The sequence below is a fragment of the Scatophagus argus genome, chromosome 4 (assembly GCF_020382885.2).
Source record: "Scatophagus argus isolate fScaArg1 chromosome 4, fScaArg1.pri, whole genome shotgun sequence".
NCBI classification, from domain to species: domain Eukaryota; kingdom Metazoa; phylum Chordata; class Actinopteri; family Scatophagidae; genus Scatophagus; species Scatophagus argus.
The window spans coordinates 25,391,251-25,417,494 of record NC_058496.1 but is presented as its reverse complement, the minus strand read 5'-3'; the positions used below and the strand labels follow the sequence as shown (position 1 = coordinate 25,417,494).

The following is a 26,244-nucleotide window of genomic DNA, read 5'->3' as shown; positions in this document are numbered from 1 at the left end:
AGCAAAAGGGAAGGGGGAATATGAAGGAGAAAGACAACAAAAGAGAAGGTTAAAAGCCGAGACTCAAGCAGGAGGATCCACTCCAGCTGAATGGGAGCAAAGAATGATGAGGAGGAGGAGGAAGAGGAGGAGGAGGAGCGGAAATGTTTGCTCCACGAGTCCTTCAAGGTGATCAGGTGATAGAAAAGAAAAGACGTGATGTGAGAGAAATGAAACAAGACAAGAAGGGGAAAAAAAGGGAGGAAGGAGGGAGTGGGGTGTTTCCCTGAGGCGGTGATGTGTTTGTGTGTGGACTAATCTCTCTCCCTCTCTTTCTCACTCACTCACTCACACACACACACTCCCTCCCTCTCTCTCCCTCTCACAGTCACTCAGTCAGTTGCAACAACACGCTCACCGAGGTCGGCAGCACAAAGACGAGAGACGCTCTCTTACTAGCTCGCACACACTCTCACTCACACAGACATACCACACCACACACACACGCTGATACACACACACGCACTCAGACACTCGACACACACCTCCTGAGTGACACCCCGAGGAGCTGAAGCAAAACTGACCGGAGGAAGGAAGGAGGGGAAAGAAAAGCTGACCATAAGATAAGAAAAAGTGAAAGGAGAGAAGAAGACCGGTGCAGATTCAATGAGAACATCAAAGATTTTGGGAAAATATTAACCAGGTAAGAAATCTTCTCTTTTACATGATAACACACTCAACCTGAGAAGCCACTACACTCTGTACATCACAGCCAGTATTTACTTCATGCTGTGCGGGGTAACATCTGCTCCTCATGTCTGGAAGTTTCTGAGCTCTCCTCCCTCTATGAAGCACATTGAGGAACTCGCATGTTTTTGGAGGCTGGTTTGTTTATTTCTTACCTGCGAAAGAGTGAAGTAAGACTGAGACACAGATGCTGACACGTGGTGGAAGTATGGGCCATTGTTCATTCATCTGTGCAGATGAAGTTGAAAGGTCTTTTTGTGTGTGCATTCAATCATGTATGTGTGTGTGTGTGTGTGTGTATACAAGATCACTTTTGCAGAGTTCTCATGGAGACTCGTGCTCTTCTGACAAGAGCTGATGTTGATGACTTGCGTTGGCTGAGGCGTAACACTGACACGGACACTCGTTTCTCTCATTGCGGTGACGCCAGAGAGCAGAATAAGTCACTTCTCCACATTCAAAAACCACCACTGCCTTAACAAAACTTTAAAGTAGTTTGGCTTATGTGGAAGTAAGCCATTGGTATATCACCAAGCAACCTGAGCTCATGCATTCATACTTTCTGTTTATCAAAACTAAAAGGAAAACAACATTGTGAGTCGTTTCAGATCAGTGACACTAAACATTGCTTGAATTCATGCAAAAAAGCCCTCGTAGTAATTATGACTGTCATCCATCAGCAGCAGGAGGCTGGGTGGTGTTATGGTAGGGTCACAAAGTCCACAGAGGAAATTCAGAGTGACTGGATGAGCAAATAAAATGTCAGGACATTAACACTGTAGGCCGTTTTAACCCAAACCACAATGATTCTCTGACTTTACCCACAGTACTGTCATTGAACAGAGTCATTTTTCTAACAGTTACTGAGATTTATGGCAATACAGGATTTAATTTGGAGGACTTGTTGCAAAGATTTATCAGTCTTAGATATTATTGTGATATCCTTGAGCATTTTGTTGTGTTTGATTTCCCCTCCAATCACACCAAATGAATTAATCACAAAAAAATAAATGAGCAGAACATTTAATGTACATGTTTGTAGCATGATTTGGCCCAAATGTGGACACACCACAGCTAAGAGGAAAGCAGTAATTCCCAGCCACCACCACTTATCATGGCACTCCCACATGACTAATTGGTTAAGTGAGTGTGTACCGAGAAAAGCAAAACCTACTGTAGAGCACTCAAACAGACTGCTAAAAGACGAAACAACCAGAGCCGGTCCAGGTCAGGGAGAAGGTGAAGGGGACAGACGTGATGTGTTTCATGCTTCTGACCTTCACCGTGTTTGCTATGAGCTGCTGAGAGCAGGGGAAGAGAGCGCGAAGAGAGAGAAAGAGAGAAGATACACAGAGAGCAAAGACATGAATGGAGTCATTGTCTGGTCTGTGTGTGTGTGTGTGTGTGTGTGCACGCTGAGTGAGGGGGAAAGGTTTTGTGTGTCTCAAAACAAACTGTAAGCAATCGGTGTCACATGAGAGGTTAATGTTCTACCAAGACGTGTAAACAAAGAGATCATGTCAAATAACTGCGTTAACGCTTATCTGACACTTCATGTGAATAGACGCCTTTCTCAGGAAAATCACCTGGTTCACAGGAAGTCATCTGTTTTATGTTGCCTTTGTTAATAAGCAGAGGAGCTGGATAGTTAGCACGAGCAATGACTGGCCAGTTTGAAAGGTCAGACCCACAGAAAATCCATGAAAGTGAAGCCACAGTGCTGACCTGATGAAACAAGTAGACAAAATATCAAGCAACAGAGATAATCCTTCATCATCATGGATCACTGAAGTGTTTTTTGTTTTTTTGTATTGGACAGTCCAACTGAATTGTTTAATGAGGTATGTGTAAGTTAGATAAAGTATTTTGCCAAAAGGTTCAAACTGTCTCTTTGGTGTCAAACTGACCAGGTCAAACTGACCAGTGCTTTTCTCAAAAACTAAAACCTACAACAACAGTTTCATCACCTTTTAAGCTGATGTGGTGAACTTGTTAGCAAACAGTTGCTTATTTCAACATCCAATCTGTTTCTGGTCTTCTGGATTTTGGTTTTCACCAACTCCTGTGGGAAATATCTGGCTCTTTTGGTGTTCAATCCTGCACTTTGTTGGAGAGTTTTTGCATAAAACTACTGCCTGCTGCGGCTGAAAGCGGCAGGATGACAGCGACAACAGAGAACTAATACAGTAAAGTTTTAAAAACAGTGAGCTGAAGTTGCTCTGGGGCTTCGTAGAGCTGAGGAGAACTGCAGAATCTGTCGACAATTATCTGCTGGTTCATCTACAAGCAACGTCTTTCACATTTCAGTTGTTATTCAGTTGTAAAATTCGTTTTCAGCATAGAAGTATGTGAGAGCAGCTTTGACTCGCTCACGTTAAGCTACGGGCTGCAACACAAACAAAACAAGGGAATGGATAAAAAATATTTTGTGGAAAACAAAAAGGTTGAAAATCATTGCACCATGCCTGAAAATCCTTCCTTTGCTCCGATAAAGAAAAACAATATTTTCACATTCAGAAAGTGAGGCAACAGTGCAAAACAAGTATGATAAACTTTTAACCAATTATTTCTTATCACAAGTAGAAATTGTTATGTTACACAATGTGAGAGTTAAAGTGCTCCACAAAGACCAAAACAAAAAGAGGATCATAAACCACCAAAGCAATTAAAACCACAGACGGTTAACAGTTGAATCAATTACACAGTGATTGGAACATAAAACACTGTCGATAAAATGCAGACAAGCAAAGCAGCAGCGATAAACATTTCACCTGAAACTGATTTTATCATTTTTCAGGGCTTTTTTCTTTGCTCCAAAACTGTCTCCTGTTTACCTCTGGATGGAATCTGCTTAATATCCCCCCAAAACTGATTAAGATTATGTACTTAGGAAGCTTCACTGTCGGAGCTTCTCAGCTACAAATCCTTGTTTAAACAAAATCCTAATTCTGCAGAAAGCTGGCACCTCGGGGCCGTACAGAGACGAAGAAGAGTAGGTTTTTCAAAACTGTACTCAGATATATGTTCTGTTTCAAAAAACAAAGACAAAGAGAGCAACAGTGAGGAGACGTACGGGGGAGGAGCGGCGGACGGAGACAGCGATGACGGAGAATTAGGGACAAATCGAGCAAAGTTCGATGGAAATGTGGTGAGACAGCGTGAACCAGAGCAATTTGGATCAAAAGTCAAATGGAATTTTTAGAAAATGAGGAACATGGCATGATTTGAGAGCACGATAAGAGCCTGACAAAGCGACACTGACAAAGACATTGTGTAGAATCAAGGTGTAGAGGTTTGTCTTGTGTGTGTGTGTGTGTTAAGGGGGTCCCTGCCACCTTGGTAGCAGAGTACATTATGGCTGTTTGGGCACATTAGGGGGCATTAGCTGGAGGAGCAGTCCTGAATAATGCATGGCCTTTATTTATGAGCAGAGTGCATATGTCCTCTGAAGCGCAGTGAACCCAGTGCATGCACGCACGCACACACACACACACGCACATACACACGCACATACACACACACACACACACACACTTCTCTTTTGTCCTCTTTTGCACTCTCAAAATAACAAAATTTGCCAAACTGGGAACTGGGTGACTGGTAATTTCTGTGAGACACCTGCAGATTCCTACATGCTAACCTAAGAAAGCAGCAGCAGCAGATGAGCAGTGCACTCGGCTGAACGGTCTTCAGGTCTAACAGGGCAGCTAACGTCTGCTCATTAACGTCTCACACACACACAAACTCATGCACTGCACTTACAAGAGAGTCAATCAAAAAATTTTAAGTGTCACGATCCTTCCAGACCTTTCAGACTTTTATCAAGATTTCACACCCAACAGTTTTTCCTCCAGAGTGAGTCGTCACTTGACTCACTAAAATTATTGCAGGCGTGAAGGGAAGAGTCACATCAGATACATCATCGGGAGCGGTTGATTTTTAAACCTGTGAAAGTGATTTAAGTTGGATTGGAGATTGCACAACCTCTATATCACTGATAAGTTGATATGAGGTAACTTTGATTAACTCTTCATTAATCAAAATGGACATATACATTTTTTTACTCTACACTTATCACATAATTCATATATTACATTTCTGATTACTATTTTTACAATAAATTTCAATTTTGTTCACAACAGTGTGGTTTTAAAGGACTGTCAACTTGCAGAGACTTGAAATTTGCTTTGTACAAAAGGCTCAGTTTTTCTTTGTTTCTTTGTTTAGTTTCGAAACTAACGAAACTAAACGAAAGCTTGCTGGTTCATTCAGGTGTTTGCGAGAGACTGGGACAACTGAGACTTGTGAATGAGCTCCTAAACATTACCACATGAATGTATATCAACGTTGAGCTTTATTCTTCATTCAAGCATAAAATTGATCACGTCAGAGGACATCTTCGAACTGACCTCGAAAAGATGATTTCTCATTAGCTTAAAGGTGGGTTTATTCTATGAAGAGATACCGGAGCAGAGCCTGGGAGGTGGTGCTGGTGCTGGTGGTGTTTAAAGAGCTGGAGGGAGGCCATGCACTCAGGAGGTCAGTGTTAACTGTGTTTGAAAACCTTGGGGTAGAAGTTCATCAGCCTGGCAGCCGCCCGCTCTGTCAGGGTGAAGGTTCACAGTGACTTCAGCTTAGCAGGGAAACGCACACACACACACACACATACACACAAACATGTAGATTGTCGAGGCCGTCACGCCTCAGCAGCTCTGAGGTGACATGGACTCCTGGCGGCACAGACAGATGGAGGGAGCCAGCACGACACACACACATTTCATTCAGAGTTTAACCCGACTGAGAATGACAGAATCTTAAAATTTGTCTTAAACCTAATCCCCGAGTCAAATAACTGACCCTGAGTCACAAACAGGACTGGGTTCTGAAAGCTTGATCCTGTTCATTCAGTGTGTCAGATTTATTTAACCAACGCTTCATATCAGGCTGCAGCTACAGGTTGTGATGATTAATCTGACTGTCACTAAAATCTGAAGTGTCTCTGCAGTCATCAGAACAGGGTTACTCATCTCCACTGAATATATATGTTTTTCTTTATTCTCAACCTTTGTCATTTGCATATGTTGAAAACTGATTTGATTCAGAGAGGGAATTAAAAAGCGCTGGGATTTGATAGTCAAACCCCAATGTCCTCCCTTAACGAGTAAATAGCTAAATGTGGCATGTCACAGTGTTAGAGCTATGACGAGGTGCAGGCCACAGACATGTTGTATTGTAGTGGTATGTTGTACACAAACATGTGACTCAGAGAGGTTAAGCTGCAGCAGGGATTTGAGATGGAAATGCGAATGTTGTTAAAACTATTTTTTTTTTTTCCACGGTAAAATTGGAACTTTGGAGAGGCACCTTTCAAGCCAGTGGTTGAGCATTCGGTACTGAAAAGACACACTCTAAATGGAGCATTTCTTTAACCCTGACCTTGTACCTTGAGTACGGGCGTCACATTGTGAAAACTCAAAAACACAGCAATAACACTAATATATTTGTTAGCAAAGTTTATCGTGGATTGTGGGGTTAAATGTTCGGACCTGGGCTCTGGACTGTTTGCCTACGCGATGAATTTCAGCTCTATTAATTACATGATACTGCATTGATCCCTGGAGGGAATTTTCCTTTCACTTGCCTTCCTGCTCACAGAGCTCAGAGGTCAGCTACAGAGCAGCCGTCCCGAGGCTCGCTGGGCTTCAGTGTTCAGCTCAAGGGCACAACAGCAGGATTAGATTTCTGTCAACACACTGGGCTCGAGCCAAAGTTTTCAGGCTGAAGGATAATCTTCCCACTCACTATGAAGGGGAACATCATCAATCTACCTGACACAGAGTGAAAATAGTGTACCTGAAAATCTCATAATATTAAAAGTGTATGGATATATTTTCTTTCTTTATTTTTTTAAGAGAATAGTCCAGCGAGAGTTACAGCAGTAGAAAGGTTTGCTAATTTATGAGATGTTGTGATGTGTCCAGAATTTTAATCAAATTCACTAACTTTTTTTTTTTTGATGGTTTTCAATGTTGTGTTTTGATGTTTCAGATGCTTTTATAAAAACTGGGGAAAAGCATGAAGCTCATTTTTTGTCCATGACAGAGGTCAAATTTGCACATCAGTAATGAATTGCAGCCTTCAAACTCTCATATATGAGCAAAACCTTGTCCCATCCTTGTGATCGCTCGAACCTCCGCTGCCCTCGCGCCTCCTGGTGTCCTGCCAATTAAAATCAATCAACCCAATCTCCCATATCGACCTGCTGTGTACAGTAAAGTCATTAGATCTGAATCCTGGCCCCCTCCCAAAATTTTAGGAAAAAGTATCAAAGCAAGGTCATGGAGGGCAAACAAGAAGACTGCAGAGGGAGGAGCAAAGCTTTAGATTTGCGAGGTGACCTTGATGGATTCCAGACAGTAGGAGGGAGCTCAAATCGCAAGTTGGGTGGCAATGTGTGTGTGTGTGCATGTGAGGTTAGAGATGGCTCTCATTAATTCCCACTTGCAAAGATGGCCTGTAGACTGTGTGTATGTATATGTGTGTGTGTGTGTGTGTGTTTTGTGGTGTGGCAGGGAGGAAGGAGGTGGTGTGTGGGGGTTAAGAAGGAAGGCAATAAGGCCATTTAAGAGTCATAAAGTGCTTGCCCAATCAAATCCGCCCCCTGCTAGGCGGCTCGTGTCCTCTGCTCTGTGCGTGTGTGTGTGAACACACAGCACACATCTGTTTGTATAAGTGTGTGTGAGCGCAGAAAAAAAAAGAGCTAGAGTGCATGTACATATGTGTGTGTGAGGGAGTGATTGTGCATCCATGTGTGTGAATGTGTGTGTCACTGTCTCGTTTGTGTGTATGTGTGCTGTGTGTGTGCACTGAGGGTCAGTGGGATATTGTGCTCAAAGAGAGACAGAAAGGGATGAAGAAAGAAAGGAAGCACCACCGGTGGAGCTCTGCGAAAATAACCACAGAACGGATGCAGTGATCTCAGTGTGATGTGTCCAGCTACATCACAATGTGTCTGTGCCTGTAAATACATGTGCATGCATTTGCACCTACGTCTACGCCTGCGAGTCAGAATTTCTGCCTAATTTGTAGCCTCTGCAGGACTCCATGATTTGCTTCCTGTTCAGCTCGCAGATTTACTTTTCGCAGAAGTCTGAAACGTCAAATCAGAATCTGAAACAGCCTGCAAGTTAAACTGTGCATGCGGCGCATCATCACACAGCTACGAGGGGCAGAAAAACATGAAAACTAAATGACAGATACGCTGATGAGTTAACAGATGGATTTAAGTGCAATATTCTTACTCTTTAGATCCGGTTTGGTCCCCATTCGTACCTGAGCTTGCTGAATGCTCAGTTACTAAGTCATTTTTTTTTGTCTGCCATGTTTCTGAGCGGGCAGGGTTCGATTGATTGGCTAGACTGTGTTTTACAAAAGAAAGAAAAAAAAACACTTCCTTATAGCACTGACTAAACTGTACAGTAAATCAAAACAGTTAGCTAAAAGGGGAATAAAAAGCTCAAGATAGCTGTGAGTGGGGTTTAATTCACTGCGATTTCAATAATACAAGCTTTTGTACATTAATTCAGTGACAACCTCAAAATATTGTTGCCATCAAATGTTGATTTGATCCACCTGTGATGCTACAGGACTCTCCCTGCTGTTTGTATTTCAACTCAGGTGGAGAGATGTGACTTAAACACACCAACATGTCGACAGCTGGGAGCTGCTGCAGAAATCACCTCACCTGCCTGAGGGTCAGATTTCACACAGGGAGACAAAAAGCTGGGCAATGGCACCATCAGTACCCTGACATGTAGTTTTACTCGTTTGGCTTGTGTGTGTGTGTGTGTGTGTGTGTGTGCGCGCGTAAAACCTGCCTTGTTACATTTCAGCACAAGGCTCATTTAGAACATAATGGAGTTTTGGTGGTTTAGACCGATAAGACTGGTGAGTTCTTCCTTTTAAAGATCAGCTCTGAAAAGCCCAAACATAGCTACAAGCCGGGGAGTCTGTCTCAGAGTGTCTGTGTTGACTTCAGGGCTGAACAGTTGAGACACCGTTCAGACTAATCGTCCATCTTGGCCAACAAAGCCACCAGAAGCCGGTTTGGTTTATTACTGTCGCTGTAGGGCACCGCTTGGCCGTAACACCACACCAACTGTGGCATCATCTGTAACCACCAGCGCCCTCCCTCATCCCCTGATTCTCTCTCTCTCTCTGCAGCTTCTCTCACTTTCTCTCCCTCTCTCTTTTTTCCACCCTTCTCTACCTCCTCGCTTTAATAATCATATCCCTGGGGTCTACTGTCCAGGTGAGAGAGATCTAAAGAGCTGTTGCCATGGTAAGCTAGCAGCAGGAGCCCAAACACACCTGATGATGCTGGTACGCCAATTCTGGGTCTCTGTCCCTTTCTTATCACTTTCCACTCGTTTTCCCCCAACCTTGAAATCCTCCTCTTTCACACAAACACCATCTGCTTGTTTTCCCACTATTTCACTCCCTGTACATGCAGAAGGGAAGCAAAACAAAACTGTCTGTAACCCAGAAAAAAGAAAACACAGCTCAGGACCCAGATAATATTTGGGCTCGTTGGCCCGTGATATTATTGACCAGACACAACTTGCCCGGCCCCATCTGTCAGCTTGCTCTCGTTCCAGACGCCCATATGTACACAAGCGTGACCCTCAAATGTACAGCAAATGACACTCAATTGATTCTCAAAAAACAACTCGATGGTGTCTGTCAGCCCTGGAGCTGCTGACCTCACTGAGCTAAGAATCTTCCTCCTGTCCCTCTTCCTCCACTGAGGGGGAAACTGTCCTACACCCCCTGAATGTCCCGTCACAAGTGACAGTCGGGTTAAATCCACTCTGACAGGTTGGCCTCCTCTCACTGTCAGGCCAAGCTGTCGGGGTCACCGTCACTGTGAGAGAGACCACATATGTTGTGTGTCTATGTGTGTGTGTGTGTGTGTGTGAGAGAGAGAGAGAGAGAGAGAGAGAGAGAGAGAGCAAGCATGTAAACAAGGATGTTTGGCAGTCAGGAGGGGACGGAAGTGTGAACTAAGCATGGAGTGTGTTGTCTGTGAGGTCGCAGTAATTAAAATAAAATGATGTGTTACGCCTCAAAGGACTGACCCTTAGAATCCCATCATCCACCAGTGTCCAACAAGGTTTCCTCATTTTTGGTCTTGTTTGTTTGTGTTACAGTTGTTTGTTTTCTTTGTTTGTGTTTGTTACCAAAATATCTCAAAGCTACCACTTTGCAGCGTTGAGTGAATTTTGGTGATGGGTCAGGCCATGGACCAAAGACTTGTTTTTGGTGCGTGGAGGAGAAAATATATTCGTGGATTCTTTGTTTTAGGCCACAATCACACTCAACTGAACAGATTTTGCAGACCAGTCAAATTCCTTTACACCAAAATGAGAAAGCCATTTCTTGTTTGTGCATGGAGGAATTGTCGTGCTGAAGCAGGAAAGCACACTGTTGTCTGTTAAAACAACATTGTGTGCTGTCGCATCAATACAATGAAGGGGGTCCCGGAAACAACACAAAACCTCTGGGTTTGTACCAACTTTACATGATTTTGTAACAGTGGTGCAGAAATGCAGCCTTTGAGTTTCAGAAACATGTCGTCATAAAGACAAAAACCCAAACGGGAAACAAAGAAAGACTGTTTCATCATGTACCTGGCATCGTCAGACACTCACCTCTGTACTAAGTGACATGTGCCGGGTTGTCTGCCAGGTGGGCCATGTAAACACGTGCGTGCGTGCACACACACACACACACAAGTGTATGCACAGGCACTCAGACCAGAACCCCTTTTAATTAGAGCAAAATTTACACAGTCCTCCAGCACGCTTTGTTTTTGTTTCTCTCTCTTTCCCTCTCTATAACCCACACACACTCACCCACACACACACACACACACACACTCACAAAGATTTCTTTGATAAAACTGAATTTGCTAATCAGGCTTCCCAATGCGCACTTTCTGATAAAACAAGAGGCAACAGAAGAAGAACCCCTTCTTCTTCTTCTTCTTCTTCTCCTTCACACACACTCAGCAGTCGTGCTCCATGCACGGATATACTAAACACACACCAGAGAGGAGCAGGCGCATGTTTGATACGGTTGACCCAGATCTTGGAGCGTGCACAGCTGAAGATGCAAGGGGGAGAAAAGGGGGGATAAAGGGGGACAGGGGGGAGGGGTTTAAGCAGGAGATGGCTGGATGGGCGGTGGTGGTGGAGTTATCTGAGTGTTATGCATGTGTGAGTGAATAAGATGATGAGGGAGTGAAAGGGTGGTGGGTGTGGGCCGCCGAGCTGCTCAGAGGTTGGTTTTTCCAAAGAGTCTAATTTGAAAAGCAGCAGGGGGCTGATGGGTAAAAGATGGACAGATCTCAGCAAAGGTCAGAGTGTGTGTGTGTGTGCGTACGTGTGTGTGTGTGTGTGAGAAAGAGAGAGAGAGAGAGAGAGAAGCCAACAAATAAAGAAATGATAAAAGTGCATGAGGTGAGGGGAGGCTTTCTGTTTGCGGCCATGTTGGAGGTAACTGATGGGAAGCTACTGTATCTGTAAACTCACTGGTCAATAGAAGCACAGTATTAAAAAGATATGGTTCATGTTTTGTGATTTCTTTAATCTGATGCAAGCCTCAGCACTTACACTTCACTGTGTGACTGTGTGTGCGTTTGGGGGCGAGTTTGGAATCTGCGCCTTAATCCTTACATGGACTAACTGCATACAATGCTAATGCTTGCTAAAGTGCGAGAAACGGTTAGTGAGTGCGGTATGTGGCAATTTTTAATATTAGTGGCTGGTTGTGTAGCTGTAGAAGTTGCATGCAATGTTAGAATCAATTCTTTTGCTAAAATAAAGTATAGTTCATGTAGGTAGCTCACAAAAGTTAAAAAACCAAAAAATATTCAGGTGTTTCTCTAACTCATCATTCTCTCAGCTTGGATCACAGCTCTAACTTTGTTTAGCATGATGAGCTACATAATGTAGCTCATAGGCACAACTGAAATGACTTCATTTTATTGTTGCAGATGCATCACATTTGACACAAATTGCAAATTAAGTGTTGAAAAACAGATCTTTTGCAGTTATTTACGGTACTACTGCAAAATAATTTGGCTTTGTAGTCTTGATTTTGTGGCTCTTGGGGGTTTATATTATGTTCAAACGAGACTGTGCTCCCAAGAAAAACAAGAGAAACAGCCATCCTGCTGAGAGCAGCAGAAGATCAGAAAAATCTTCTGTGTCGCTCAAGAAAGCACGAAGCTACCATATATTTTGTCATTAATTTGGAAGGCTTGTCGATGCAAAAATATCTCTGTATTCATTTATACAAGTATTAAGTGATATTGTTATTAATGCAGATACGGACTTTGGAAGCAGAGATGAAGAGAGATGAAGGGAGAGGAAGAGTCTCTTTGTCAGGACAAAGTCAAGCAGTTTTATTTTTTTGCCCTTTGTCTATTTCCTCCTGTCTCTGTATTCTTCTTTACTCTGAATCTCTCTCAGGAAAAGATCAAATCTTCGACTCATGTTGGCAACTAAGCATATCTCTCCCCAGGCCCAGTACCTGGTGCAGGGTGCCTCGGACTCCTCACATATACAGATAGATTGCCTGGAAGAGGAGCAGCTGCTTGACTTCAATAGAGATGGTAGAGCTGTTTTCACTCTCTCATGCACACCTCAAGTTTCTTTCATCTTATCTGTGAACTCCAAAAGACCTGGCAGCAGATAGGAAGCTTTGTTGGCCTTAAAAGGATTTTTGTAAGATACTGTGGTGGGAAAAGGAAAGGTGGACTTCTCGAGTATATTTTCTCTGTTCATACATTGTCAAACATCTTAAGCCGCCATTCAACGTTCATTGTACTCCATCTCTTCTATGTGATTACTGAGGAACACAAGACCAAGCCCAATATGGACACATTCCCTTCTTTCTCAGATGGATTCATCTATTTTGATTACAGACCCCCCTCCGAGTGTTGGCCGTTTCCTCTCCAGGCGCGTAATGGGAACGGGATGGGAAATAAGACCAGCTTTGTTACATTTTGCCTTTGATTCTGAAAGGCAATCATCTCTGTGGCTGTGGTGTACCATAATCAGAGAACGTGACTGGTCAAGCGGGAGCAGGGCATGAGATGGTATATGACGAAAAACAAAAAGCCAAGAGAGTGTGACCGAGGTGGAAGTTTGGAGCTAAAGAAAGACAAATAGCTGAGGAAATGAAAGTGGGACCTAACAAATAAAAGGAAAGAAAGGAGACCACAATGTGGAAGAGAGATGGATGGATGGATGGTGAATGGATGGAAGAAGAAAGAAAAAGGAGGACAGAGAGAGTTTTATCTGACTCTCACAGCCTTGGTGATATGACAGCCTTGGCAATCCAAAGCGTTTCACCATGCCACCCCCTACCAGGAACAATCTTCCTTGCTGCCTTACACACACACACGCTCCTGCAGAGCACACGCACATAGACACACACACATCAACTATACCTCAGTCCCATCCTGCCTCCCGACTGCCCGCCTCCTCCCTCCCTGCCACCCTTCGTCTCTCTGCACAGGATAATCCTTCCCCCACCCCCCAAATACCATCGCGCAGTCAAAAGATATTTCCAAGGCCCTGGATCGCGGGCAGTCACATGCTGCGTGCTGGCACAAAAGGCAAAGGCACTGCACACATGCAGATGAGACGAGATACACACAAATATACTCACGTACCAAAACTTATAAGACACAGAGACTCTCCCAGTACACAGATGACAGCTTCTGCCTTTCACAGATAATTACACTCCACCCCTTTTGTTTCTCTCCATCTCTATCTCCTCCAGCCTGGATAGATACTTGTGTCTGTCAATATGGAGAAGTCACGCATCATTGGCAATCCTGGCATTGTTGTTGTTGTTGTTTGTTCTCCCTATCCGTGCTGGCTAATGAGAATCACAAGAAGCAATGAGCGGGAAAGATGAGGACTTGCAATGATTCATGTGAGCCTCATTGAACAGGGCTAAGAGGCTAAGTTAGTGCTCATATGGCTCTGATTTAAAAAAAAAAACAAAAACAAAAACGGCCGTTTAGCCATTAAGTGGTGCTGATGGAGTTGCCAATTTTGTTTTGCCTTTATCTTATCTTCATCTCATCTAAAAGTAATCCAAAATTCTGCACACATTCATTAAACAATAGAAAATTAAGTAAATAAAAATTACAAAGAGTAAATTAATACAAACATGTGACAAAAAAAAAGCTTTCACTTTCAAAAATGTATCCAAATTCAGTACTTTTTGTAGGAAAATAAAAAGGGGACAGAGCATACTAAGTGTAAACTGGGAATTTTAGAATCCTGAAATGTGCAGTTTAAAGTACGAAAAGTGACTATATTAAAAATTTTGAAACCAGTGAAAAAAGTTGTGCAAAAATAAATACTTTTATCCCAGAAAAGTTTCACTTACACCAAAATTATAGGAAGTGAATTAAGGACAGGACACTTGACATGTACATGAAGCATTTCTGAATCCAATCCTGTCTTGTTTCCAATCCGTCAAGATTAAAGTTCATTGACTCAAAAATATTTCGGGGCAGAAAGGTGCACTTGTGTTTTATTTATGAGCAGCTAAGAGGCTGCTGCAGGGCATTCCCATTAGCACGGTGCCAGGGTTTGTTAACGGTTCCACACAAACAGGGAGGGATTCGAACGACTCACAAAGAAAGACTCAGGAACAGGCTGAAGAAGTAGAACAGAGCTGAGGGTTGAGTAGGACGAGGAAAGGTGAGAGGGAGGGTAGGAGGATGCGGAGGAGAGAGAGGAAGGTCATGAGGTGAGGTGGAAGCGAAGCGACTCGACAGCAGGGGAATATTCCAGCTTACAGGGGAGTCACAAGGGACTCACACAACCACTTAACACAAGGCATGTGTCTGGCTGTGCAACACACACATCTACACAAAGACACACACAAAGATCTCTCTTTGTCTCTATTGCTCTCATGCACACACACACACACACACACACACACACACACATAAACTGTACACACTCCACGCTGTGATTGACATCAGCCCACAGTTTTCCACTTTACATCAAAATGATGATGATGACTGTGTGCTCCGGCATTCTCTCTGCTCGCTGCCAGCGACTAATGTGCATGAGGCAAAATTCATATGCACACTCACAGTAGGAAAAAAAGTTAATGGTTGGCAATTGGCTGATATTAGCTTATTGCAGATATATCAGTATTACATGTTGGCGAATAAGTAAGAAGAAATTGCACTACAGAAATGTTAAACTTGAGGTCTGTAAGAAAGAGTAACTGGGTTTCCATCCGAGTGTTTTCATGTACTTTCGCATAAAAAGTATCATTAGAAACGCTGAGAGAAAAAGAAGGTCTGAATTTCACAAAGAATTTTTAATCTTAGCTGATGTGGGAAAGCTAGCAATAAAAAAAAACATACAACAAAGTGCAGATGAAACATATTTAACGAATAAATCTTACACAGGCCCTGAAGCCTTAGGAGAGATGAAAAATGTCAGTAGATGAAAACAACAGATCTATGGAGTGAAGAAAAGACTGTAACCTTCCTTAGAATTAATACATGAAACAAACAGAAATGTTATATTTCCATAATGTTTTTCTCCATTCTTTGATGTTTGACTGGCCCTCATTTAACTACAACATCTCTTTGTGCCCTCTTCTTCTGCAGCAGTATGGTGTTGGGGCATTAGCTCCACCAACTGCTTAAAAGAACCAATTCCTAATATCAGCATTGCAGCAGTGGATAGAAATATGCATACATTTTCATTTTATTTGGCAGAATTTCAGAGAATTTGGTGAATTTTCACTACATTTGGATTGAAACCTGGCTAGTATTTCTATTACACAGATTGTGCACCAGAGCGCACTGACAAGTTGATTTTTCCACCGTAAGTAAAACTCATAATAATAATAATAATGATAAATTAAAACCCAAATGTTTGCAACATTAAATGCATTCTGTGAGAAATGTCATTCTTGTTTGTTTATGTTTTCATTATGATGAGCAGGAAGCACTGACCTAATGAACTTATCACCACAAAATGTTGACATCAAACATATCAGTAAGATGAACAACATATTTAATTTGTTTTCTTACAATATCCTCTCGTAGCATCTAAAGCATGATTATGGATACATTTAGATACTCACGTTACTTGGTTAAAGTTAGGCAAAAGATCAGTGTCTTGGTTAAATACTGAAAAAGTCAACAGTGACTTGAAGCACAAGACAGGATGCAGTTGTTTTATTAATATTTTATTTAAGCTTTTCCTAACCTTAGCTAAAGTGCTTTTGTTGCCTAAACACTCACAGGACACAAGGCCACAATGTTTTGTGTCCACCAGGGCACCAAGAGCTGCATGTGGTAGGTGATCTGAGGGAAACAAAGAGTTAGTGAAGTATTTGTTTCAACACACAGCTTTGTGTTTTGCTGCGGTTCAGTCTGGTCATAAAAGGCACATTATTACAATATTGTGCAAATTCAGAAACGCTCCTAATCTTTTGAAGTTTGCACAAAACTGGAACTACATTTCACACTTTGTCAACAGCTGAACAGGTGTATGCTTGCACCAAAGCAGACATGTAATTTTAGGTTCACAGTTAAGGTTGGCAGCTGCTAGCAAGACCCACCAGTGGAGTTTATATGAAGACAACAAACCACAGAGCCACCATGGTTGAGTGAACGTCATTGTGGCAACGTTTTCAGACAGGTTTCATTGTCTTAAAAGGTTGTTACTTGTGCTTTGTCTTAATTTAAATTACTGTGTTATTTGTTGTTTTTTTGTTTGTTTGTTTGTTTGTTTTTTGGACTATGAGTACTAATATTTGTGTGGATATTTTGCAGGATGGCAGGTCCCCTGACTGAATCAGCTCAACATCTAGTTGATGAATTGCCATAAAATTTGGTACAGAAATCTGTGTTCCCCTCATGATGATTTCTAAAAAATTTTGCGATCCCTTACATGTCCAATATTTTGATTGTTAGATTGTTGTTGTTTGATTGTTACTCTTAAACTAAAATGGCGAGCATGCTAAACATCATGTTTGCTTAACACGACAATGTTAGCAGTGTTATTGTTAGCATGCTAATGTTAGCATTTAGCTCAAAGGACCGCAGTGCCTAAACACAGCCTAAAATGTCACCTACAGGATTGTGTTTGGTTTTCATATCATCATCTGCCTGTGGGAGGAAAAACAGCTTTTCAGGCAATCAAATGCAGCTTCTCAATGCTCATTCTTAACTCTCAACCATATACTGCAGTAAAAAGAGCTTTACCTGTTTTCATAATAAAATACAGGAGGCTGGCTTTAGCTTTTTTTATATTAAATCAAAAATACTATGACTTTCAAAACAGAAGAAAGCACAAACTATTTATCATTCTCATGGAATAATGTTGTGCCATGAAAATGTATATGGTTGTACTTTAAGGTCCCAGTTACTCAAAAGTGATCTGAATCTGTTTATTATCAATATAATTTGATAATATTTTTAACTGGTCGCTTAGACAATGAAGTATACTGAAATAATAACTGTGGTCACCACAACACCAACATCAAACCACACACTGTTTTACATTGAAACTCCCATCCAATGAGTGAGTCGATGAGTGATGGCAAAGGTTGCAACATCGATGACGACAATGTCACCAAGCCAGGGGATAGCACAGAAGGTTGGGGGTGCAACGATTCTCCCTGAAGGTGCAATTAGCACTCCGCTACAAGAACACCGCTAGACAGGGTTCCTCCTCTGAACCAGAACATTGTTATACTAATTAATTACTCAGTCGCACCAGGGCAGCTTCAGAACAATAACAACAGCAATAACAACAGGAAAAGCAGACGACCAGGGAAGGGAAGAGTTTAGTGCTTTGCCAACAACTAAACATGCTCACTAGAAGTTTTTACAGTTAAAAAGTTGTCGGCAAATTACAGATGCAAACAGTTTAAGGTCAGTTTGTATATTGTTGCTGTATTTTCCTATTAACCTGCCCCAATATGATATTTTCAGTTATTGTCTTCCATATGTTGCAATTTGTTGAAGTGAAAGCTGATTGAGAACCAGGGATGGTGGTTTCTGTGGTTCTTTTTCTTTTCTTTTTGAAGCTTTTCAGCTGTTCCCACTTGACTGTTGGCAGTTATAGTCTGAACAATATGACATAAACATAGAATTGTATAAATGCAGTGTCTTACCTTTTCTTGACTGAGTAGCTTTCCAGCTCAGTGGTTTCACCACAGACTTCCTGACAGAAAAGCACAGGTGTAAGTAATAGCATTGATGATGGCTCTGCACCACAACACGACTGCATTAGTGGCACCTGTAATATCAGCTTGTGTGAGTCAAAATGTAAAATACCAGTTCAGACCCTCAGCTGAACGTGCTTACACAGAAACTTGTCTTCGGAGTTTGGGAAAGTAATTTTGATAAATGAAAATCACTAAAATCACATTAAAAACTTGTGAAAATTGAAGTAAAGTTTGTCCATAAAAATTCATTATGATTGTCTGAATGAATATTTGACAAAGACAAGAGAAAACACAAGGCGAGCAAAAAAAAGAAAAAGAAAAAAACGCAACATGGTGATAATTATTGTTTTAAGGTGTCACTCTTTATTTTGTGGCCACAGAAAGCCCACAGACATTTCCTAGATATGATGTCCAGTGATCATCTGTGATCGATCACAGGTTTGTTTTATCCTACAGTGGATGATATTTGGTGCTCAGTTTAAACCAAACACTACTGGATGAAGGATCAGCTGGTAATTTAGAAATGTGTTTTCGTATGAAACCTTCAGCTACTATGAGTTCCCTCCACCACCGCACCACCTACAGTATTATCTTGTGAGCCTTTGGAGGGGCCCAACCCCGAGACTGGGAACCACCAAACAAGCAGCTATGATAATAAAATGCTATCAATATATTGTTGCAATAGTATTAATAAAATCTATCATATAATACATGATAATGTTGCATTCAAAGTCAGTTTTACAGAATGAGTACTTTCACTTACATTTTGCTGATGATTCACTTGTACATTTACTTAGGTAGGATTTTAAAAGCAGGACTTCTACTTATAATGGAGTATTTTTGCTGGTGTTGTGCTGGTACTTTTACTTAAGTAAAGGATCTGAATTCTTCTTCCACCTCTGCAGTCCTCAGCAAGTACAGATTAAATTCAACTCCAACAAACATATTGCAGCAGACATGCAGGATTCACTGCAACTTGTCTTCTGTACTTTAAAAATGGTTCAGCTGAACTCAGAAGGGTGTTAGAGCTCCTTAGGGAGACCCTAAATCTCGTAACACCATTAATTTTCAATGCATCTCCTCTCTGTCTGCTTTAGATGTAGATTAATATTTTAGTATCCTCTTGCCATAATCACATCATAGTCCTATATTCTGAGCTGAAAACACCACTGCTTGGACAAGGACTTTGTAAAATGGCATACTAGAGTGCAGAGCCGTCTCAAACGTATGCGATCATGAAACAGTCAGGCAAGTCTGAGTGCATAAAGCAACTGCTGCGTGTATGTGAGATGAAAAGAAACGCTCTGTGACTATGCTTTTGCAGTCTGAGTGATGCCAACACTGCATCCGCCCCCGCCCAAAGGATTCACGTTTTTATTCTTTCTCTACAGAGGGTTTGGTGAGTTTTTTGGTTAAGATTGGCTATTCAAATCTTTGGAGATTTGTTGGTGTATTTGTATCTTTCACTTGCAGAAATGTACAAAATATATATGTTGCATACTTGCTTGTTGTCATGTCTTGACATAACTGTATACATATAAACATGTGCGTGTGTGTGTGTGTGTGTATATACATATACACACAAATAACTTTAAGGTTTCTTTGTTTCTTTGGTTTTCCTTGTTGATGAGTTTCATGATTCAGTTCTGCAGTTTTCTTTTAACAACTACAGTCTGTCTGAAATAAAATGTGGTAATGTGTCACAATTACCATTAAAACTGATTTAAGTTCAGCCCCTGGTTTTATTCATCTAAACGTTACCATTCTCCTTTGCATTTGATTTACATTAAAGAGGATTTCATATTGCCTATAGGCTGCAGCCTTGCCAAATAGATGACCTCTCTGCCTTGCATTTCTGCCTAAAGCCCAGTATCAAAGAGGAAAGTGGTGAGACAGCAAAAGTGGACAATAACCTTTTTTTTCTTTCTTGGCTCATAGGTTGTCCAATTGAAGAGCTCCCTCCTGAGGCCCCCTGCTGCCTGATAACAAGCACAACTCTATACAAGTCTTGGAGCTTCATGAGTGTGTGCACATAACCTCCACTCCACCTGTGTGTGTGTGTGTGTGTGTGTGTGTGTGTGTGTGTGTGTGTGGGGCACCATGCTGTGGACAGTGCTACTAGCACTGCTGGTGCTTCTGCTGCTGCAAACTCAGCTGTCTGTGTGCTTAAGGGAATTACGCAGTGGGGCTTCCAGCTCTCCTGCCTACTCCTCTTCATCATCCTCTTCCTCCTCCTCTTATAATGCCACCCAGCAGCGGCTGCCCGGAGCTATTATTATTGGTGTGCGGAAAGGCGGCACCAGAGCCCTGCTGGAGATGCTCAACCTGCACCCAGATGTGGAAGTGGCAAAGGCTGAGGTAAAAGACACTCACTGTCACCTAATGACTGTCCTATCACCAGGAGTGGAAAGAAAATTAGTAGATTTACTCAGCTGCTGTAGCATACTTGAATACATGTTGAGATACATTGCTTGAGTATTTTCCTGATATTTTGTTGTTCTACTACTCTGCTTCACTACATTTCACAGGGAAATGTCATATTTTTTACCCCACTACATTTGGCAGCTGTAGTTACTTTTCATATTAAGGAAAAGAAGACATGATCTTGAAAATAAGCTTACAAATTGCCTTGTAAAATACAACACATAAAATGCCCCTTAATGGCTGTCAGAAGTCTGATAATCAGAATTGGGAGATTGAAATGGCCATTTTGTAAACTGTATACTCTTGTGAATGTGCAGTATATAGACAAAAGTACCCAGACACACCTCTTTATGGGGCTGTTTATCAGGGGTTGGGCCCCTGACTTCCAGTGAAGGGAAATCTTAATGCTTCAGCATACCAAGACATTTTGGACAATGCTATGCTTTCATCTTTGTGGCAACAGTTTGGCCCCTTTCTATTCCAGCATGACTGTGCCCCAGTGCACAACAGTCCATAAAGTCCATAAAGACATGGTTGGACGAGAACTTGATTGGCCCACACAGAGTCCTGACCTCAACCCCATCAAACACATTTGGGATGAACTGGAACAGAAATTGTGAGCCAGGCCTTTTGGTCCAACATCAGTGTCTGACCTCACAAATGCTCTACTGTATGAATGGGCAAAAATTCAGAAGCACTCCAAAATCTTCTCTGAAATCTCCGGAAAACCTTCACAGACCTTGTTCTGTTTGTTGCTAGCTGCAAAGTTGTTTATGGATTTAAAATGTGATGTGTGATCTGAACTGATGTAATGTTCCACTAGTGATAAATCTGCTTCATTGGGGGTACTGATGTACTGCTGCTTCTTATTTTCCCGGTAAACCTTGCTTAACCTGTGTTGTTGAGGTGAATTTGAGTCCCACTCTTGGTGAACTTGTCCCCTGTGGTGATTATCAGTGCAGAGAGAACAAAGTCAGCTCAGCTTATATATGGTTTACAGTGTAGGACTGCTTATGATTATGAATGGTGACAGGCCTGTCCTGAGGAAGCACAGACAGAAATCCTTACCACGGTAGTTTGAGGTGAGGACTGCAAAGCTGGCACAAAGTAATAAATTGGTTTGGACAAGATGGGAACAAAATGAGAAACACTCAATGTCTTTTTAATGGTAAAAGGCTTATAGGGAAATACCTCATTCCTACACATTTCAGTGCTCATTCAAGAGAGGATTTCAACAAAGCTGCATAAAGATGTGACATTTTATGGACATCTTCTTATCTTCAGTAACACTGCTCCACCTTCTGTCCCTCTGTCAGGTGCACTACTTCAATGTGGAGGAGCACTATCGTCGAGGCCTGGCCTGGTATCGAGCCCAGATGCCCTTTACCCTCCTTGGTCAGCTGACGGTAGAGAAGACCCCCGGCTACTTTGCGGCCCCCCAGGTTCCTGCACGTGTCTGGGACATGAACCCCGCAGTTCGCTTGTTACTTATTGTCCGAGACCCAGCCGAGAGGCTGGTGTCCGACTACACCCAGGTCCTCCACAATCGCCTGACCCGCCACAAGCCCTACCAGCCTCTAGAGGAGCTCCTGATCCACAAGGGCCACATTGACCCTGGGTACAAGGCACTGCAGAGGAGCCTGTACCACCAGCATTTTGCTCGCTGGCTGGAGGTCTTCCCCAGGGAGCAGATCCATGTGGTGGACGGCGACGCCCTCATTCGGGATCCCTTTCCCGAGTTAAGAAAGGCTGAGAGGTTTCTGGACCTGCCGCCCAGGATAAGCCCCAACAACTTCTACTACAACACCACCAAGGGCTTCTACTGCCTCCTGTCTGCAGGACACGACAAGTGCCTGGATGAGTCTAAAGGCAGGCCACATGCGCCGCTTAGCACGCAGGCCTTTAAGAAGCTTTGTCGCTACTTCAGGAAGCCCAACAAGTTGTTCTTTGAAATGGTTGGGAGGTCGTTTTCCTGGTGCTGATCCAGTGGCGAATAGCAATTAAGGAGATAAAACATGTCCTAAACAATGCCAACACATTCAGGGACACAGTGAGAGACAGAAAACTGTTGTTTGTGTATTTTTTGTAGGTAGATGAGTGGAAATATTTTGGTTTAACTCAAGTCATGAACATCTCCTGTTGTTGATACCTACTCAGGTATAAATGTGGCCAACAAGAGCAGCACACGTGTGTGTGTGAAGATACAATTCAAATTGCTTGTGTTGAACATGTGGCCAACACAAACCTTTACAAAGACCATTCTGGTGCCTCCTTGGATAAACTCACTTGACGAAGCTGTGATAACTGTGCCATACACAAGTTTGAAAATGCAACTAACTGCTCATTTGTGCTTGTTTGTGGGGTGTTAAAACAAGATGTGCAAACTTTGAACTCATGTAGAACTAGCGATGAAAAGATGGTTGAATTAATTCATTGTTGCACTATGAACTCCAATTGCATAAAAAGTCAATCAAGGTTCAATGTAGGCAATTTTAAACGGAAACCATCTGCTTGCTTTACGTTTTCAGTTGTTTGTGTGTTAGTAAAAATGTTTGAGTTGAGTTTAGCTGTTATTTTAAGGTACAAACTTATAGATGTTCAGTGAAAATATCTATATTTGAGGCATTTTGAAAGTAGCAACACTGAAAACTTGTTTATTTGGTTTCCCTTTGGTTTCAAGGCTGATGTAGTTCTATTGCTAGCTTGTGTCTTTTTTAAAAACAACATTCTAATAAATGTGTTCAGTCCTGCTGTCTCCTCTCTGGTGCCACACTGCATTGAACCCAGCTGTAAGGTTTAAAAACATCAAATATGAAGACACATAGTTGCTGACAGGCCTCTGAAAGCTCCCCCTCTCTCAAAGTGTATAAAGGTTTTGCCTGTCAGTGTCTATATAACATGTTCTTTACATCAAGGAACAAAGGACGCCTACATTTCTTTACATCATGAAGTCAAGGAATTACGTCCACTTTCACCATCACACTGTAACAAATCACACCTGTTTGATACCTGACTTTACTGAAAGTTGGTATCGATTATATAATTTAAGTCAGTTCATCTGGAAGGACTAGGTCATACTGACATGTCATGACATCAGTGCAGCCACTTTGAATTACAAGATTAAAGGGAAAGTGAGCTGCTTTTAACGCAGACATTTCTTTTGTTTTATGTGAGTCTCACTAACCCACAATCCTTTAGGGTGTAAGATTAAACACAGTTAAATACAACCGTATTGGCAAAGCAGGCATTATGTTCAAATTTTTACATCTGATGTGCTGAATCTTGACAATTTTTTTAAATTTCAGTGTTCATTTTTATGTAGTCACAAGGCTGTGCTTAAGGCCTGGTTAGTTTTAGACACAAAAAACACCTGGTTAGAGTTAGGAATTGTGGATTTGTTGTCGAAAACAATGCTGGAAACTCTCTTGATGTCGCTTTGAAAATATCCTCGTGAGGTTCTGGAGGCACAGCTACAAAATGTTCCAGCCTGTTCGTTGGTTGAGGCGGTCTTGAACAGTGGTCTCTCTCGGACAAGCCACAAGCCCAGCTCCTTCACTTTCAGATGCAAAACTCAGCTCATATACATTTAATGTAAACCTTGAAATGACACATATTGTAGATATGTTGATGTGAAATGTATGAAATTTACTTTATTTTTTATTATTTTATTCTGGCTCCAGATCTTGTTGAATGGGGAAACTGTTTATCCCCCAGAAAACAGGTATAAATCTAACTAGGCCTACAACTAGTGATTATTTACATTATTGATTTATTAGCTATTATTTACTTAATTAATCAATTATTTTGTTTGGAAAAATGTTTGAGAATAGTGAAAATACTCATCACAGCTTCCTTATGCTCAAAGCAACATCTTCAAATGTCTTGTTTTATATGAGCAACAGTATAAAATGAGAGATATTTAACGTAATAACACCCCCCCCACCCCCCCCCCCCCCCCCCCCCACCCTCCCCCACCCCCCCACCCCCCCCAAAAAAAGAGAAAAAACAGCAAAATCTCCCAGTTGGGAAGCTTACTTATAAGATTAATTAGTTATTAAAAAGTTGAGCCCAGCTCTAAATCTAACACAAGTAAAGGGCATGTCACACTTTTTTACAGATGATGGTTTCATATTTCAAGAAAAGTTTGATGAAATCTGACAGATCTTTGCATCATTGGCTCAAGATTTTTTTCTCTCATTTTCTCGACCTCGTAAACCAAACATTCTGTATTCTTAAGTATGGTGACTTTTTGTGAGGTGCTTTTCAGGCATCTCCTGTTTGCTGCAGAAGAAAATGGGAGCTGAAGGCTGACCCCTGGCTGTCACCCTCCCCACTGTCCTCAAGAGAAAACTGTAAAGACAACGGCAGAGAGAGAGATGTAAGAATAAACAAATGATTCTCGCTCTTTGAAGATGTGAGGCAGTCTTTCATGTGTTCCCGCAGAGGTTTGCGCTCATGTGGACAATACATCTGATGTCACTTTTGATCAGAGAACTCTTGACTCCATGTGTTGGGGTTCTTAAGTTTGTAGCTGTTTCATAACCAACTTTTTGGAGTTATTCTTACCATTAGCTCCATTTTGAATCTGTGATGATCTGGTAAAGAGGTAATCTGCAGGGTTTTACAGTTTGGTGTTATATTTAATGCAAATCCAAATCCTTCTGGCTGTGATAATCCCCTGACTTTCTACAGACTTTTCTACAGTGACACCAAGAAACAAGTATTTATGATCTTGATTGAAATGTAACAACCACTATGTTACCAGGAAATCTGGTAGAGACCATATTCACACATCAGTATGAACAGCTTCATATAGTGCCATCATCAGTTTACAGTTTTAATTTGTCCAATAGTTTATGATCAAATATCTGTAAAACTAAAGACATTCGCAACAGCCTTCACAGTATTTTGTGTTAATTAGTAAATGTGCTTCATGCTAAACATTAGCACGTTCCATTTTCTGAGGGAGGATGATAGCATGTTGATTTTAACATTTAGCTCAAAGCCCCACTGCGCTTAAATACACCCTCGAAGAGCCACCAGTTTGTCTGTGGCCATGTTTCTGGAAAAAACAAACCAAACAAAAAAAATCACCTTTCCTTAAAAAAAAAAATCTACCTTATTGCAAAAACAGACCTACAAGTACAGCAGAGCAGCAGTAGTCTGACTCTGATGGGCTGCGCTGTGTTCCTCGAATAAATCTTGAAAATATGTCCATTTGTGGCTGACAGTTGGACAAAACTTTAACAATAAATTAGATTCCAGCTCTGAATCAGATTTGAATCTCATGCACAGAGTCCAGCTGAAGGCCTCAGGATGTCAGAGAAGCTATTGCTGCCTTCACACAGGTCAGGCCTGTTAGTGTCGTAATAAGATCCTCGCTGTCAGTGTTGGGCTGTGAGCTACCACGCAGCGGAACCAGCAAGTTTTATCATTTCACAGTTATTACACCTCTGAGTCAGACATGAATAAACAAAACTTCAGAAGTGATTGTTTTTCCCTTTTAAATAAACCATAATTTTGTGTTCCTGTCACCCTCTGAGCTGCTTGTTCTTCTGCAGTCTCATCTCTCCTCTCTTCCACATCATTTGCAGCTCATATCATAAAAAGATTTTCTGACACTTCAGCCACTGGGAACTGCAAAAGAAATAATGAGATGAGCATGACAGTGAGGTGTTGGGATTCAAAGAAGAAAAACTCTCTAATGTTTCGGTCAGGGAATAAAAGTTAATTAAGCTTCTCACATGTGATTTTGAAAATTTACTATTTATTTTTTTATTTACTACAATTGTGCTTAGGTTG

General features: G+C 41.7%; 1 protein-coding gene across 1 annotated transcript; it reads left to right on the top strand.

Annotated features, from left to right (window-relative positions):
- Positions 1-339: 339 nt before the first annotated feature.
- hs3st1l2 (heparan sulfate (glucosamine) 3-O-sulfotransferase 1-like 2) lies at positions 340-24,386 on the top strand. Its single transcript, XM_046386002.1, has 3 exons — positions 340-682; positions 19,957-20,376; positions 21,759-24,386. Exons 2-3 carry the CDS (start codon positions 20,119-20,121, stop codon positions 22,422-22,424), a joined length of 924 nt encoding a protein of 307 aa, XP_046241958.1. The 5' UTR covers positions 340-682; positions 19,957-20,118; the 3' UTR covers positions 22,425-24,386.
- Positions 24,387-26,244: the final 1,858 nt, after the last annotated feature.

Coding starts and splice junctions, on each gene's coding strand:
- hs3st1l2 (XM_046386002.1), top strand. CDS start 20,119: ATGCTGTGGACAGTGCTACTAGCACTGCTGGTGCTTCTGCTGCTGCAA. Junction 20,377..21,758: donor TGGAAGTGGCAAAGGCTGAG/GTAAAAGACACT, acceptor TCCCTCTGTCAG/GTGCACTACTTCAATGTGGA.